General features: G+C 39.8%; 2 protein-coding genes across 4 annotated transcripts in view; one reads left to right on the top strand and one right to left on the bottom strand.

The window, feature by feature from the left end:
- Positions 1-6,288: 6,288 nt before the first annotated feature.
- Positions 6,289-14,227, top strand: GNPDA2 (glucosamine-6-phosphate deaminase 2). Its single transcript, XM_080404568.1, has 7 exons — positions 6,289-6,439; positions 7,901-8,068; positions 8,374-8,471; positions 8,926-9,108; positions 9,428-9,612; positions 9,708-9,882; positions 13,181-14,227. Exons 2-7 carry the CDS (start codon positions 7,941-7,943, stop codon positions 13,237-13,239), a joined length of 828 nt encoding a protein of 275 aa, XP_080260694.1. The 5' UTR covers positions 6,289-6,439; positions 7,901-7,940; the 3' UTR covers positions 13,240-14,227.
- GUF1 (GTP binding elongation factor GUF1) overlaps positions 13,498-18,295 on the bottom strand; it is a 30,031-nt gene continuing 25,233 nt past the window's right edge. For all 3 annotated transcript variants that reach the window (XM_080403985.1, XM_080403986.1, XM_080403987.1), the window contains one exon: positions 13,498-18,147. In XM_080403985.1, coding sequence (XP_080260111.1) covers positions 18,010-18,147 — 138 coding nt within the window. In that variant the 3' untranslated portion in view covers positions 13,498-18,009. The remainder of the gene's footprint in view (positions 18,148-18,295) is intronic.

The raw sequence follows: 18,295 nt of genomic DNA, 5'->3' as shown, positions 1-18,295 counted from the left end.
GATGGTGTGAATCAGCCCACCCATGCTTTAATCAGGCTGCCTAACTGGGCAGACAAGACTCAGCACGCTGAGCAAATAAATACCCATACTCAAAGCCCTTGTCATTCACTCTTGCTCCTTAAGAGCTATCACAGCACCCCATGCAAAAAGACCTCAAAACCAATCAGTCTTCTACACTGATAAAACTTCCATGAAGCACTGGACCAAACAGAGATTCCCTGTAGAGAAGGGGCGGGGGGGGAAGGAGAGGAAAAAAAAAAAAAGCAGCTCCTCATCACACAATGTTTCGTGTAGGGGCACAACTTTTGTCTTAAGCCTGCAAATGATCCTGTGCTTGGTACCCTTTATTTCTACCTTTAGAAACAGCTTCACTTTACAAAAGACAACAGATGAGTCAAGTGGACTCCCTGTTGTACATATTTCAGCCCAGTCATGTTCCTGGAAGGGCTAGAAAGGCTTACTTATTCAGCCTAGGTGAGGAGAGGATTAGGAGAGGGGAGAGAGATAAGGAAGGACAGGAATGCTGAACACGTAATCTGTGCACTCTGAGAGGAACAGGCTTAACCAGCAGCTGAGAGCACTGTCAGAAATTTCTCTCAACAACCCTGCACACATCAAGAATGTTCCACAGTGCAGGGACACAGCCAGCCACGGACTGATGCACTCATACCTACGAGGCAGCTGACGCTGACTTCAGTAACAGTGGAAAGGTCTGATGTGGAGGGGATGTAGGAGGCAGCTGTGCCCGCTGGCACAGGCAGAAATGCTTGCAGAGAAATATCCTGGCAGTCCACACATGGGAAAACGATCAGCATCAGCTCTCGCTACGTGTCAAAATTAAGTAGTAGTGAGTAGCAACCTCCAGCACTGAACCCCTACTATCAGGAACTGAAGAGTTCACCAGCAATAAGGTGACAGGGTGGTGGTTCAATGCTTAAGTCACATGCCTCTCTCCTCATCACTTTTACTACTTACTCCGTAGTGATTGACACATGTTCAGAACCAGCTGGTACTGGGTAACTGTCTGTTTTGGTACAGATTCTACCAGAATCGATGTAGAAAGAGCCAACACATGGTATGCAAGAACACACATGGAAAACAAAAACATAGGGTGCTTATCCATTACTGTGTATAGCTTCACAAACTGACTCAAAGCCTTGCCTGTGAGAATTAAGATGGTGCTAAATACTGGCTAGATGCTTCATTTGTGTCTGTGCTGGTATACTCCTAGCATCACAGAATCTGCCGTTGCCTATGTTGCTGGAAAATGATTCCAATGGAATTGTTGGATAAAACATAAAATCAAGATGTGACATGCCATGTCCTTCTCAGCTTGTAGAAGTGCAGCAAGGTCTAACCAAGGAAGCTTTGAAGAAAGCTGTGACATGTACAGGGATGCATGAGCATGTGAAACTATCTTCAGTCTTTGTTGATGCCAAAACAGCACAGAGTAACTACTCAGAGATTAATTTTGTCTTTAAGCAGCAAAGGTATTTATTTTGTGCAAATTTGGGGAGCTAGCCAATTTGCACCGGACAAACTGGTTCCGAAGTTTTCAGTGAAAAATTAGGTATTTTATACAGTTTTCCTTAGAGGTTACACAACGTTTTTACATACATATTCATTTGATTTTGACACCAAATCATTCCGTTCATAATAGGTGGGATCTAGGTGGAATAGACCTTTCAATTTTCTTTGTTCAATGATTTCCTGACTTGATGGTCTCCTTCTGTCCTTCAGGTGCCCACCTTCTCTTTTCTAATTATTCAGAGTACATTCCTTTCTCAACACAAACAGAGCATCAACCAAAGCACTGTACCAAACGCATCCTGACCCATCTTTTTAAGACCTTGTTCTGTTTCATTGTGAGCAGTAAGCAAAGCTGCCAAGTAGATTCAGCCCCCTCAGGCTTATGCCCAGAAGACAAATGAAGTTAACCAGAAATTCCATATGCTTTAGTCCCAGGAAAACAGAAGGCTATTGACCCTGTGGCATTAAACAGAGTACCAGGAGTAACTACCACTGTCTTCACATTCTTTCAGAGCTCTGAAAATTAAAAAAACAAAACAAAACAAAACCCCAAAACAACTCCACTGCGTTTTTCCTCCTTCTCTCCTTACAGTTATCACATTCTGCAAGGTTTCAGCTTCTATGTTATTTTCTATCCTTATTCTTGATTTGCACACCTGTTACACAGCAGAGCTGTGTTGACCGTGGCTGGATGCCAGGAGCCCACCAAGCTGCTCTATCTCTCCCCTCCTCAGCAGAACAGGGCGGGTGAGAAAAAAAAATGGAAAAAGCCTTCCTAGATAAAGGCAGTTTAATAAAGCAAGAGCAAAGGCCGTGTGTGGTAGCAAAGGAGAACAAAAGAAGTTATTTTCTACTTCCCATCAGCAAGCAATATTCAGCTACTTCCTGAGAAGCAGGACTTCAGTACACGTAGCAGTTGCTCGGGGAGACAAATGTCATAATAAGGAATGCCCCCTGCTTCTTCCTTCTCTTAGCTTTTATTGCTGAGCAGACATTACATGGTGTGGAATATCCCTTTTGTCAGTTTGGATCAGGTGTCCTGGCTATGTCCCCCCACAAGATCTTGCCCACCCCCAGCCCACTGGTGAGGGGGGATGCTGGAGAGCCAGCCTTGGTGCTGTGGAGCACGGCTCAGCGGTAGCCAAACCACTGTGTGTTACCAGCACCCTTCTGGCTGCCAACACAGAGCACAGCACTGCGAGGGCTGCCGTGGGGAAAACTAAACACACCTCAGCTAGAACCGATACAAGAGTTTAATTCAGCAAGGTGATGAGAGGTAGGGTTCTTTTTTTGTTTGTTTGGGCTTTGGTTTAATTTTTTTTTGCTAAGTCTGTTCATCAATTATTTTTTCAACCTCTATGTTTAATGCCCTGGCAAATATCTTCATTGCAACTTTTTTGGCTTTTTCTCAGAGTCTTTCCTGCATGTCAACTGTGCATGTTCTGCATGTCCAGTTGAGTAATTTTTCTTCATAGGTCCCAACTTTGGCCAGGATGCTTTGTTTTTCAAATTAAAAAAAGAGGGAATCTGAAGGAATAGCTACCTTGATAAAAGAGTGGATTCAGCCAAAGTTCAGGTGGCCCTCCTTAGGTAAAACTCAATGCCATTTGGTTACTGCTGAAGTACATCCAGTTTAAATTCATAGTCACTTAAACACAGGTTTAAAAGAAGCAGCTTAAAAGCCCCCCTATCATAACAGATATATAAAAATCCAATCACCATGACTAGAATAAATGAACATTATAATACTTAACAGAAGAGGCCATTAAGAAAGAAAATAAAAAAAAAAATATCACAGAAAGACTGTTTCCAAAAGCAACAGAAGGACCCTGGGGTTTAAAATACTATGACTGTGAGATTTTAAGAAATTTCTAGTCATGCTACTCAATGAAACCTAATAAGGAATTAGGAATGTGGCCTAATTGCTAGCAACAACGATCAGTGCATATAGAGCATTTTGCATCTGCTATTAGATGCAAATTAATAATAAATAAATAAATAATAATTAGAAAGCAAAATTCAAAGAATTACTTTGGAAAAATCATACCCTAGGCATTAGCATACTAACAAGAGGCAGAAATGAATATGCCCACAAAAGACAGGGAATTTGTCTGAGAGTGTGTCTAATAGAAGCAGTTGTTAATATCAACAAGTTTGCTAAAAGGCAACAGACACAAAAGGTTGTTCAGAATTGAGGCAGCAGGGAAAAGTGCAACAAGTTCCATTGAGCATAGAACAGTGCATAGCATATTCTTTGACCTCCTGGAGAATCTGAAATGTGGGGGAGCCTACTATCTGAATTTTAGGAGTTTTTCATTAGTGATGAATAAAGCATATGTTAAGGTTTTGGAAACCAACAGAACTTGCATGAAAGATCTCATTATAATAACTTCACATGCAGAGTGATGAGCAAAGCCGATCAACTATGGTAGGATAGGGAATATATGGTAGCGTCATACCTACAGGGCAGAGGAAGGAACAGGATCTGAGAAGGGAAGCCTAAAAGTTGAGCAACGCTGTTTTGCCAAGGGAAGAGGAGATAATGCAAACAGCTAATCTTGCTGTACCATCCATTCTGGCATGCTCCACTCCCACGTCATCAAGGCAGCAGGTAGCAAGTATACATCACAGTAAAAATCTGTTGGAAGAAGGGTTTGCCAGAGTCAAGAAGATGCTCAATATGAGTTATGCATCTTGCTCAACTTTATTAGTTTCTAACACTACTTATATAGAACCGATACACATGCATATTCGTAAAGCAGAAATATAATTGGTTAGTAGTCTCTGAACACGCGTGGTTCTCACACCCCTAATTATCATGACTAAAATAAACATTCTATCCATGTAGCTAATTGTGTTGCTATGCTTCAGCCTTTTAGTTTGTTACTCCCTATATTCCCATACCGCTCCCTATCTTTCTTGGCCCTGCACCTGCTTTCCCAGCAGCTGTATCCTGTTACAGCCACGGCCTGTTGGCACAACATAATTACTCAGTCTCAGGATTCAAGAATAGCTCAAGGCTACCTTTCTTGTTATCTTCAGCACAGCAACTTCAGTACAATTCTGATTACAGGCCTATTCTAATACCAGGCCTGGATTGTGCAGATCTTCAGAGATCCTAAGGCCATGCTTCTGCAGCCATTCTTCTGCAAAAATCCTCAGAAAAATTTGACCATCTTGAGATCAAGGTGGCTAGTAAAATTTTTGGGAGGTAGAGAAGCCTGTTGTTGCTACCTTCAGGGGCACTGTAAAGCAAGTGCCACATAAAAGCTGGCAACATTAAGGTTGCAAAGAAAGTGAATAGACAATCCAAGCAGGATTGCAAGGAGCTGATGATGAAACACAGATGGATACCTGACCATGAGAAAATGATTAAGTAATCTCTTACACTGAGCTTACATTTTAGAGAACAAGGCTCACCAAGGGAAGGGAAGGATCAGCCCTACAATTCTGGGGGTGATTTCAGGCCTGTAGGTACATAGGTATGTAGTAAGACCAAAGAAATGTGTTAACTAGTCTGCTATATGCAGAAGTGGTTTACCACTGAAGTGTTAACATGGTCCATAACCGGAATGGAAGTCTAGGGGCAAAACTTATATTGTTACATGGTAGCTGAAAATCACAACCTCCACTGCAAACATGCTCTGAAACAAGGAGAGCAGCAGAGATTCAGAGCATGACTTAAGAAATGGTGCAAGAAAACCCAATAGTCTTTAGGACCTGGTCAAATTTCTAAGATAAACACCTTATTGGAAGAACAGGCATGAGCTAAATCAAGTTGCTAATATTAGAAAGCTACATTCAAGTAAAGGGCAGATTTTGAAACAAAGGGTATTTTTATTGGTTGCCTGCTAAGCCCAGGGACTCCAGTAAGGTATTTTTCCTCACAAGTTTGCAGATGCACCCTTCATGCCCTTGGCAAAGCGTTACACAGTCTTTCTAAACTACCTTGCAGTAGTTCTAGTCAAGTTACCAGAGAGCATATAATTATGTTCATGTACGACTCCAGGTATTTTTTTTTACCACTTTATTAGCTGTCTTCCCTTTAGCCTTCAGTCATGAGATTTGTCCTCAGCCAGCTATGCTCCTGCCTAGTAAACAGATTTATTCTGGTCTTCTAGTGTAGTAAAGCCTTGGTGAAGCCTGCAGCATGAGCTTACACATGTATTCAGAATGATATAGTTTGCTCTTTTACATTCCCCACCCTCCCCAGTTTCCTTACCAAGTTCTGAAGAAGCCCCCTTTAAGACTTAGTCCTTTCCCAACTAGCAGGACCTACCACACCATAGCTGTTTAGATTATAGTTTAGCTATGTCTATAAAATTACTTCACTACTTTTAAAGCAAAAAGAAAAGCAAGTTGATGCTTTAGCTGTTATTTTTGTAGTAACTATGAACAACCTCTTTTGTAACTGGTTTAAGCAAATCCTTAGGTTAAAGAGGCACTTTTCTCATTAAGACCTTAGTGTGCCACCTGCTTCACAAAACAGGGGCTGCAAGAGAAGGCCTCGTGCAAAGGCCCCGCTCTAGTCAGCGGAGCACGTTAGTACTGTCGCAGCCGTCCGTCCCTACCCTCCCCAACCCAGCAGCAGCAGCAGCAGCGGCCTGGCCCTCCTCCGAGGGCAGAGACCTCCTCTGCTCATACCCCACCCCTACAATCCACACCAGGAGAGACGGGACAACCCGACCCCGCCGCATCCCAAACTCCCGCCTTACCAGGCCGCCGCCCCGCGCACGCGCGGCACCGCCCACCCGCGCGGCTCTTTCCGGCCGCCGCCGGGCGCTTCCGGTTTACGCGCGAGGCCCGGCCGGAGGCGGAGGGGCGAGTGCTGCGGCGGGTCCCGGCCGCCCTCCTGTGCCGCTGGGTGCCGGCCCCGCGCCGCTTGCGCTCGCTGCGGGATCCCCCGAGGGTGAGCGGGGCCGGGCGGGGCCGTGCCCCCTGGTGGGGCGGGGCTGGGCAGCGCTGCTGGCCGCGGGGGCTGCAGCCCCGGGCGGTGGGCGGGCGGGCAGGGGGAGGCCGTGGCAGGCCGTGGCAGGGAGCGCGGCGGGCCGCAGGGGGTCTCTTCTAGCAGCGCAGATTCGCCGCCCCCCAAAAAAGTGCCCTCAGCCGAAACAACCGAGGTCGTGCTGGTGCCGTTGGCCGGTTGCTCCTCTCGGAGACCATCACTGTGTTTTCGGGGTAAAATGGTTAAAGCTTTACAAGGCCGCCCTGAAGCCGCGGGGTCTCTTTCTGGCGTCCCGGTTTTCCTCCTTGAGGAAACGTGTTTGCCGGTAGCTGCCGGGTAGCGCTTTCTCTGTAAGAGCCGGTTCGGCTTGGCAGGGCCCGGCTGCCCGGGGGAGGGGGCGGTGGGCGCGCAGGGGTTACCCCGCAACGCTGCTGTAGCGCAATTCGTATTTCTAAACCTGGCCCTCGCTTTGGGTCAGCTAAAAGTAGCATGTGCTCGTGGTTTGGCGCCTAGTTAACCTGAGGCTTCTGACAGCTGTGGTGTTCTCTGGCTAATGCCTCCTGCACTCGGACCTGGAAAGAGAGGAGCAATACATTGCAAACTGGCTAAAGAACCTCAGCCTTCCTGATAATTACCTGACTTTGAGCAGGAACTCACGGAAAAATTTTGCTTAAATGCAAGAGATGCTTATGTACTTTTTACAGTCAAGCTTGTTTTCTAGATATCCATCTTAATAGCTGATGTAGTTGTACTCAAAATCAGAGCCTATAAAGAATGACTGACTTCTGTTTAAAGTTATGTTGGGGGAAAAAAGTGACCTCATAGATATTTTTCCTGTAAATTGTAAAGATTTCAAGTATCTGTAATACACTTTAACTTTTTTTTTTTTTGCAGATTAGTAAGTTTACTGAAGCATTGTTACGGAGCTAGAATGGGAGTGAAAGGACTTTTAATTGTTTACTTCCAGTTATGCATTTTGCATATAGATACATAGGGTTATTCTGGGCCTTGTTTTTGAAATGTTAGATGTTCAGCTAGTCACAAGAAAAAGGGGTTAATGTTTATTTATCTGTTTACTTTCATTTCAGGCAGAGTATTTCCTCTTTTCTAAGAGTAGCAACTAATTAAATGACTGAAGTTCAGAGTGACTTGTTCTCGTTTTAGCTTTTTCCTACATGTTAGTTTGTGACACTTAGTATTTTGGCAGTAATCTATCCACTTGGATTCTGTAGCTTTTCTTTTCACTGTCTAGTAGTCCGTCTTGAGCTAAGACTGCAAGAGTACAATATGCTTATGCAAGTAAACTTCCTTTATATAGCACTATAAGTCATCAGTATAAAAGGTCATTTTTTTGTCTTTTCTGTAATCTGAGCTTTGCAGCTATTCATGTGGTGTTTAGTTTTAAACTTTTGACATTTTTTCCAGGTTTAAGTCTGTTTTATTATACGAGATCCTCACTGTCGTAATGAGGCTGGTAATTCTTGAAGATTATGATCAGGCTAGTGAATGGGCAGCAAAATACATCTGTAATCGTATTATCCAATTCAAGCCAAGCCAAGGAAGATATTTCACGCTTGGTCTACCAACAGGCAAGTTTCATTCAAAGCCTATATAACTGACATATTTAAATATAGAACTATGTTTGTATTGTTGCTAACAGATACAGTACTTAAAAGAACATAAATACACTTTTGGTAATGCTCCCAATATATTTCTTTTAAAATACGAATTTAATTTGTGTAAAAAGTTGTGATAGTATTTCTCAGCTTCTCAAACTAAATGAGAAATAATAGGTTTATTTTATGTTGAAAAGCTTTGTGGCAAAATCCGACTATAAAGACACTTAAATAAACTGTGTGGATACATAGAACAGTAGAAAAACTTTATTTAACAGGGAGTACGCCACTGGGATGCTACAAAAAGCTGATAGAATATCACAAGAATGGAGATCTTTCTTTCAAATATGTGAAGACTTTTAACATGGATGAATATGTAGGTAAGGTGCTAATTTTTTCCTTTTTTAAAACTATTAAATACTTTGTCAAAGCACGATGTCAGTATAGTATCTTTGTATCTCTGTTAGACTTCTGTCATAAGATGACGGCATTATTCTCTATTCCTTTATCCACAAAAATGCAAATAAGAAACAGGTGGATCCTGGGCTAAATTAAGTGCTTCCAAATAATTCTGTAGACAGTATGTTATGTAATATTTGTGACTTCATTTCTTCTGAGGACTTTACATTTATCACTGATAAATGTTATCTGAAAGGAATGTAAACCAATTACCCTGTGCATGCCAGCAGGAAATATTTCTTCTCAATATAATTTCAAATAGTGCTTTATCTGACTGATTTGCCTTGCATGCCCTACGTTGGTTACACACAGAGTAGAATTAAGGCTGCTTGGTTAAATCTTGCAATATGTTAATTTCACTCTAAATTATTTCAGGACTTCCCAGAAATCATCCAGAGAGTTATCATTCCTATATGTGGAATAACTTCTTTAAACATATTGACATAGATCCAAATAATGCTCATATCCTTGATGGGAATGCTCCAGACTTACAGGCAGAATGCGATGCATTTGAAAAGAAAATTGAAGAAGCAGGGGGAATTGATCTGTTTGTTGGAGGTATGAGGAAATGCTCTGTGGTTAGTTATGATTCAAGTATACTGACTTTAATCATTATTTTCATAATGTAGCTAAACCCATTTTTTTCAAAGATGGTATAAGAAAGTTCTGTGACTAACAATCAGTATGAATACCAAAACAAAGTTGGTGTCCAAGTTTCTAATAACTTAATTTCAAGTATGTTTTGAATGTTTTTTATTGGAAATGGGGAACCAAAAGGAAAGAATGAGTCCTAAAATTTTTTATGAATTTACAATGTTTAAGGATATTTGTTGACTCGCAGGTGTGGAATGATTTACTTTTTTTTAACTTTGAAAAGGCATTGGTCCAGATGGCCACATTGCATTCAATGAACCCGGATCAAGTTTGTCTTCAAGAACAAGATTAAAGACTTTAGCAATGGACACCATTTTGGCAAATGCTAAATACTTTGATGGAGACTTATCTAAAGTACCAACTATGGCGCTTACAGTTGGTGTGGGTACAGTGATGGATGCTAGAGAAGTAAGAACTCATTTAGTTTTAGTTGCATGCATCTGTTTTCAAGACTAGTGGGTATTGATACTGGGGTTAAAAGTAAACAAACCTTTGTTTTGCAGGTGATGATTCTTATAACAGGTGCACATAAGGCTTTTGCATTGTACAAAGCAATTGAAGAAGGAGTTAATCACATGTGGACAGTTTCTGCTTTCCAGCAACACCCTCGTACTATCTTCGTGTGTGATGAAGATGCTACTTTAGAACTAAGAGTTAAAACTGTGAAGTACTTTAAAGGTGAGCACTGAACCAGAGGTTACATGTACTTAAAAAAAAAATATTAAATTGACTTAAATCTGAGCCTTCCAACACTTTAGCTAGTGTATAATGCTATATATTCAAAATGCTAAATGTTAACTTATTTCTTGTATTACTTACATTCCTGAAAAATTTACTTTGGAAAAATATTTCCATTGCTTCCAATTTTAAAATGATAGTTTAGTAATATTCAGTATGTAGAACAGCAGCAGTCTCGTGTTCCAGAATACTGGTCTTAAATATACTGGAAAGTTTCACTTAAAGAAAACTTGTGTATTTATTAATCCTGGTATTTTTTATGCTGCTTTTGCTACGTACTGTAACGTGTTATCTAGTAAACTTGAAATGTGTGATAACAGACTTTGAAGCCACTTGAAGATGTTTTTTCATGCAGTGCAATTAACATAACAATCTATACTGACTGGATACGCTGCACCCTTTTACTGACCTTTTCATATTTGTAGTAAGTATAATGAGGGAAACTTGAGATTTTTGGTAGTCATTGAGACTTCCTAGATGTGAATTCTGTTTCACTGAGACTGCCGAGAAAAGCTTTTTCCTAACTATATTAGCACAGCAAATGCAATTGTGTATGTCAGTCTTCTTTCTTACTAGCATGGATACCTGTAGTAGTTGAGGCATCTGAGATCAAGACTGTATCTTATGAAATTATTTTTTTAGAGCATTATATCACCAATGTCCATATATTAGATTGCAGCTCTGGTATTAATGTGTTTTTGTTTTGTTTTTTTTATCCTGATATCACTTGTGGCCAGCTTGTTAATTTTGGGGTTTTCCAGTATGCTGTCCTCCCCTATGTATGAGGTGTGGGGTGTGTTAGTCTTTACCTGTATCACACTGCTAGGTAGTACTTTGTGTTGTTTTCAAAGATAAACTTCTTTAAGTGCTCGGATAAACTTTAAACATTATCTTGTGTTTCATAGCTTTCCCAAGCAAAGCTTTTGTATATATAAATCTGATAGAGAATTAGTAGGTATGAATGAAACTGAACATTGCTTTAAAAAGTCAAGGGCTACATTATATGAATGTGTGCTTTTATCACAATGTCTTTGATTACCCTGTAATACAGAGCAATAGAATTCTTAAAGATTGTTTACTTTAAACTTGCTTTATTATCAGTGAGATTTTCCCCTTTTAAGATGGAAGAGGAATCAATGTGGGTCAAACCTGGAATTATTTTTGAGTCTTGATCTTAGTTAGACTTATTAGGAAGCTGGGTAGTTCTTAATACTGCTAATTACGGTAGCTATTTACTGTGATTTTTCACTACTTAAAAAAAAAAAAATCCTCAAGTTACTATTTGAAACTTGACATTTTTTTCATAACAAAGTACCACATTGGCTGGTAACTAGAATAACTCTTACTCCACTTTATTTCTAAACTTTCTGAAAACTGGCTGGTTAGAAGCTAGAATTGCCAAGTGTACTTCAGTGTTCTTGCTGGAAAAGGGAAAGGTAACTTCCTTGCAGAATGAAGCAGAAAGTGAACTTTGAATTTACTAACTACTGCAGATAAGTCAGTTCAGTATAGCTTTTTCTGTATTTGTGCATGCTGCTCTTAACTGTATGCAGAAATCTGTTTATTCAAAGCATACTTGAATACACAGTGAGACTTTCCTTTGAAATAATTTTGGCATCTATCAAGTAAGGACTCTGGTGCATACGTTTTTTATAAAACCCTTTTCTTTATAACTTTTTCCGGAATCATTCACTAACAGGATTTAAATATATTGACAGCAGCAATACTTTAAACATTTCTCATGCATCTAGGAAGTGGGTAATTATCTCCATTTCCTTTTTTTAGAAGAGAAAAACACTAGCAGGAAGTGAAATGCTTTAAAGTTCAAAACATGGTTCTAGTTTGAGTAGTGTGTGCAGCTGTTAACTCTTTCAGTACAAATGGCTTTTGTACCAAATGTATACTTAATATTTTGTCACTGCTAAACTCCTGAAAAATACTAGACATGACCATGTACATCAATCCAATAGTTACCCTTCACGAAATCTAAGAAACTGTTTTCTTATGTTGCCTTCTAATGTTTGGGGTTTTTGCACAAATATTTGAAGCGAAGTCATTAGCTAGAGAGACCAATTGAGCTGGGTTCTTGGGATGGTTATAGGAGTGTTGCCTGAATGTGTGATTAAGTGGAGAAGGAAACAGTAACATCTGGATTTTAGGATAAATAATCACACGTTGATTAGAAATAGATGCTGCATAAGACTCCTTTTGTTGTGGTCACCTACAGTAAATGACCCAAGATTGTAAGGTTGTTCAAGTCTCATGTTGCTGCAGTGATAATAAGTTTGCCACCAGATGCATCATGTAGCAAAGGTATTTAAATATTCTTTGCCATAGGTCATCACTAAAATATGCACTACTGTTGGAGTTCTTTCATGGTTTTTTGTTTGGTTTTTTTTGTTTTAATGTTGCACATCACGTAAACTTGTAATTTTAGAAGTTAATCTTTAGTTTGGTGCTAAAATGGTCTTTTACTTTGCAGATATTAGTCCTTAAGGTGAAATGAGGTTTAAAAACATATCTGTGACTGAATGTCATACCAACTAGATGTAGGTAACATTTTTACTAAGTCGTAACACAGTAAAGAAAGGAGCACTTTTTTTATTGCTCTTCTCTTCAGCACTTTCCAAAATTAAAATACCTGAATAGGAAGACAAATGCTCCCCTAACCACAGCTATGGATGACTTGTATAGGACCAAAAAAAAGCCTGGCTAGACTAGAAAACGGCTGCACTACTGAAGTTCTGAATCTGTATTAACAGTCCGGGTACTTTTAGTTTGTTTTCCTGTCTAGGACCAGAAGGTATATTACTAATTAGAAGGTAATACTGCAATGCTAGAACACTGGAATTCAAACTGACTTTTATGACAAGTTGTGGTATGAGGGGAATTTTTATGTTGTTATGCAGTTTTTATTACAAAAGAAAGATGGGTGGATCTCATGTATTGAAGTCACCTGGAAGTATTCCAGATCTACTTTTTAACAGGTCTGTTACCAGACAACTGTCTCATCCCTGTTCACTTTATGCTGAAGATGTTGTTAGTATAAGTGATACAGGAATATATGCTGTCTTTAACTTCTGATTTTAAACTCCTTTTAAATAGCCATTGTTGTTTTCTTTAGGGAACTATTTAAGATGTATACTTTGAAGCAAACTCCAAGTAAAAATGTGGATAGAAGGGACATGTTGAAAAAGTATAACTAATGTAAAGCTGGCATTGTTGCTTTCCCCCCAAGGTTTAATGCATGTGCACAATAAGCTTGTGGACCCACTGTACAGTATGAAAGAAAACTGAAAGAAGAATTCAAGAGGAACTCCATGTGGGTCAACAGCAACAGTTTTAGGTAGCAGATGAGTTCACTGCTATGCAATATGCTGAAAACTGTTTAAAATGGGGAATCCTAGGTACTGTATTTTTTTAAAAGGTCCAATATCTGTACATTAACATTCCGTATCTGTTGTGCATTTTGCTTTAAGATTTGGAGCTCTGTTGTAGGCTGGTGGTACATAACTAAATGGAATAGAATAGAACAAACCTGGGGGAGACTGCATGTTATGGGCAGGGGGGAGGGGGGAAGCAGAGCACTTATTCTAGCACAGCAATGTAACGCATCTGCCTTGTGTTAGAGAAGATGATATTTTATTTCCAGGAATTTGTAACTTTTGGCTTGATTAGTGTAACTACCTTTTGCGTTTGTCTCTAGGCAGAATGGTTTTGGCCTTTGTCAATACTATGGACTTGTAATAGTTGTAAAATTTCTACTATGAAATGTTCTGTTTACATATATCTAATGTACACTGAGCTTTTGCACTTGGTTGCCTTAAATTTATCTTAAAACAGTTTTTGGGCATCTCAAGTCCTGCTGTACAATTCAGGCAAATAAAAATATAAAAACAGTGCCTAAAAATGCACCAAATTCTTGAGAGTTGTAACTTCACAGATAAAAATATTAAACTTCTGCCATAGCACTTTTTCCTCTCATGTATTTCGAATTACTTTAGGATTTTTATATTTTTGGTAATTGGAGCTTTATACATAAGAAAAAATTTAGATGTTCCTTTCTGGAGGTACCTATTTAATCATACTATTGATTTTACTATTAAATGCCTGAAATAATGTTAATTTACAGGAATATGTCTGCAGGTTTAATATATAAGCATTTAAAGTCAACTGTTAATCACTTTGCAATAGTTACCTCTCATTGTATCATTATAAACATTGAGCTGTTATAAGGAATGTTATTTCCTACTTTGAATATAAGTAAAACTTCATCTATCTACAATTTCAAAATTGTTTTGTTTCTACTATAAATTCTGACAAGAATAATTACTTCAGGGTTTCATGGAGGGGTTAGGAATTTTGTGCCTTCTTCCACCTAAAGAGGAAGTTAAGTTTGATTAATACTTTTTTTTTGGGGGGGTGGGGAGGCGGCATGGGGAGCATGCCCTTGTGTAAAATACTCACTGGGAGAAAGTGCAATAAAGCAAACTTTTTTTTTTTTACCCATATGAGTGGTAGGTAACCCTTCTTGCAGATCACATTACCTTCCCAGGGATGTGGAAGAGTCCCCCCTTGCTGCTGGAGGTTTTTCAAGATGCGATTGGGCAGGTTGCTAGATAAGATTATCTAGGTCACCTCTCCCAGAAAGGGTTGGACCAGGTGGTTTTTCAAGGTCCCTTTCAAACCTGGACTGTTCTATGATTCTATGAAATTCGAAAAGGATGAAAGAGTCTGCCTTAGAGCAGTGTAGGAAGCCAGGGCTAGTGTTTCAGTTCCTAAGAGTAGATTGAACAAGCGCAGGTTTAAAATAGGCTTTCAGGTTAAGGTTCAACCTTCACGCTTGTAATTAAGTATAATGCAATACTGGGGGGAAAAGTTTTAACTGTGCTTCAGGAGAAAGCTGTTACATGTAGCATATAACCCACGATTTGCATTGTTAGGCTTGCCATTCTTGGCGTTTACAGCTAAGTAAAGACTTTATATTTGAAATTCTGTTGAGGACACTAGAATTCAGGTTCAGGCATGAGTGGAAATGCATGGCTTTTATATCTTTCTACTTAAAAAGCTTTTTCTTCCTTGCAACTCCTTATTTTTGTTTTTATTCCAGAGTACCTTTCAGTCATCTGCCTTGGCAGCCTTACCAACTAGAGCCCTTTTTGGTGTTATCTTAAAACATTGTGAGGCCACAGTATTGGTACCTCTTTTCCCTTCACAACTACTGAAACTTCTGTGAAACACAGGCCTGTTTTTAAGTACTGGTACAGCAGTACCCATGCTTGTCTGAGTGGGTCTAAGGCTTCCTGCCTCTTTTTGTGAAGTTTCCAGTAGTTCTCCAGTTTGTTTCTGTTAAACTTTTTCTAAGTTATGAATTCTATGGGAGGAAGACTTCTACTCTAGACCCTGTAAATTCATGACTTCATATTTTTTTTTAATACTGCTGCACTGTTTCTATCATTTCAATCCTTAGATGCTTCCAATTACTTTCTTAGTAAATACCAGTTCTTTATTGATGGTACCTCCCAAACTTGTTAGCTATAAGTCAGCCCTGTAAATTGTTCTACCTGTTACCCTGCAGTATTTTCAAACATTTTCAAATTCACTAAGTCTTAGGTTATTGGTCCTTGGGTAAGTGAGTAAATCCTAATGTAGCCTGGCACATCTACTTTAGTGTTTTATTCCCCTTTTTCTCAGTAAGATTTTGAAGTATGCTTCAAAGGCGGGGAAGGGGGAATATGTGACCAGATTGACACAAAATGACCCGATTCTAAAACTAATACTTCATTTACTTTAAGAGTACTAACCAGTTCTCTTAAAGTCCTTGCTTTCAAAAGATATCTTTTAAGATAGCATTCCTGCTAGCTTTTTTTAGGGGAGGAATAATAATTATGTTAATGATAGAGAGCCTTTATTTGCATGTCCTTTCTTCAGCATCAGTAGTAGCAGCAACTTACTTACATCTATTAGAGATGTGGGATAACTTGTTTGCGCACAGATCTTTGGTTTTTCAGTATACTTGAAACAGCTTCAAATAAAAAACCCAAACAACAACAAACTAGCTAGCCATTAAAGTATCAGAATTCCCCCCTCCTTCTGTAGCCTTTGAGAGCAGTGTAGTTGAAGGGGATGTCTGAAGGGGTCCAGTTCAATTCCATCCCTCCAAGGATTTTTCCCAATTCATCCTTGTACTCAGGCTGTAATAAAAGAACCACCTTGTGATTAATCAATCTCAGATTGTAGTCACAATCCTAAATTTAAAAGCAGCCTTTTCTGGGGTTGGTACTTCAGTAGGTATTAGTAGCAATCAGTTCTCCAAAATAAATATATTTAGTAACAAGAAATGAAGATTTGTGAAGACCCAGATTAGTCCCCAAATAATAAAAGCAGCTTAAAAGTTTGTGAAGGAGGGGGGGCAAGCAGTTGTTAATGCAGTATAGAGCATGGTTATTAACTTGTGTTTATGATTGCTTTGTTTATATTTCAAAAAGCAACAGGTTATATTAAGCATGCTTAACTACAGCTTTCAAATTGTGAGCTTGGTGATCAGACTTTAGTATGTGAACAATACAGATGTTCAACAAGTACACCAGGATGTGTTCTAAGAGGAGGAATGAGAGCTGTGTGTGGTGGCAGGGCCATGATCTCGTTGCAGTTACAGAGCCATGGTGGGATTGCTCCCGTGACTGGGATGCTCTCGCAGAAGGCTGTGTAGAAAGACAGGCCAGCAAGGAGAGGCAGTGGAGTTGCTCTTTATGTGAGGGAGCAACTGCAATGTAGTGAGCTCTGCCGGGGTGGATGCTGAATGAGTCAAGAACTTACAGGTAAAGATTAAGGGGCTTGCTCACATGGGGGACACTGTTGCAGGTGTTTGCTCCAGGCCACCTGATCAGGAAGAGGAGGTCCATGAGGCCTTTTACAGACAATGGGAGGTGGCTTCATGATTGCAGGACATGGTTCTCACAGGGGCCTTCAGCCACCCTGCTACCTGCTGGAAAGACAATCCAGCTAGGCTCAGAGTCCAGGATGTTCCTGCAGAGCACTGATCGTGCAGGAGCTGATGAGGTGAGGTGTGCTCATAGACCTTGTACTCACAAAGGACCCATGTGGGATGTAGCCTTGGCTGCAGTGACCGCAGGATGGCAGAGTTCAGGATCCTGCATGGAGGATCAATGTCTACAAGTAACTTAAGGGCAAGTGTCAGGAGGACAGGGCCAGGCTCTTCTGTAATGCCAAGCAACAGGACAAGGGGCAGTGGGCACGAACTGAGACACAAGAAGTTCCATCTGAATAGGAGGAAGAAACTTTACCTTGAGGGTGGCAGAGCACTGGCACAGGCTGCCCAGGGAGGGTGTGGAGTCTCCTTCTCTGGAGACATTCAAAACCCACCTGGGTGGGATACTGCCCAGCCTGCTGTAGGTGACCCTGCTTTAGCAGGGGGTTGGACTAGATGATCTCCATAGGCCCTGACCATTCTGTGAGTCTGTAACCAAACTTTCATTCCAAAGGAACTCTTTAAGGCTTGAACAGTCTTATTGAGTACAGCAGTTATGTATCTTGTGTTGTAATATATTAAAATTCCCAGCATCTTCATGATTTCCTAACAACTGCAATTTGAGGAAGTAAAACAGGAAATAGCTTGATATTTTTGTGGCCACAAACTTTTAGGTAAAACAAACCAAAAAGCCAAACAAAACCAGCATTGTTTGACTATACATATTTTCAATTACTTTTATGAACTGCCACATGGTTCCTGTTCTCTCATACAGACTTGCAATGCTAAACAAAACCTAATTATGTTACATTTTAAGTGTTAGAAAAATGTTAGAAAACAATGAAATACAATGAAAAACAATACAATTAGAATTGGCATTGTCAAGTCTAATTAATTTCATAATAATCTACAAGTATCTGTATATTTTAAGTACATAGTCTTTTCAATTTATGTCCCCACATATATTTGACTTTAAGTGGTATAAATTAGATATATTCCTTCTCACAGTGATAAATTCTACATTAGCTCCTTATTACAAAAAGTTGAGAGAATTATCAGCTGCATGCCACTGATCTCTATTTGTCAGTTTGTCTCTTCAAAACACGTATAAAGGCATCTCTTGGTACTTCCACATTGCCAATTTTCCTCATCAACTTCTTCCCTTCTGCTTGCCTCTTTAAAAGCTTCATTCTTCTTGTAATGTCTCCACCATACTATGAAAAGGAAAAATATTTTGGTAAGCTTAAATGCAACTACAGTATATTTCAGCAACACTAAACTGAAGGGCTTAAAAGTCAGAAAGGCTAGCTATATTATGACAAAAGATTATTTTATACTCCAAGCAGTTAAGCCAAAAGGCCA

The sequence above is a fragment of the Falco punctatus genome (assembly GCF_963210335.1).
Source record: "Falco punctatus genome assembly, chromosome: 1".
Taxonomy (NCBI): domain Eukaryota; kingdom Metazoa; phylum Chordata; class Aves; order Falconiformes; family Falconidae; genus Falco; species Falco punctatus.
The sequence above is the reverse complement of the archived record's forward strand: the minus strand, read 5'-3'. Positions and strand labels throughout refer to the sequence as shown.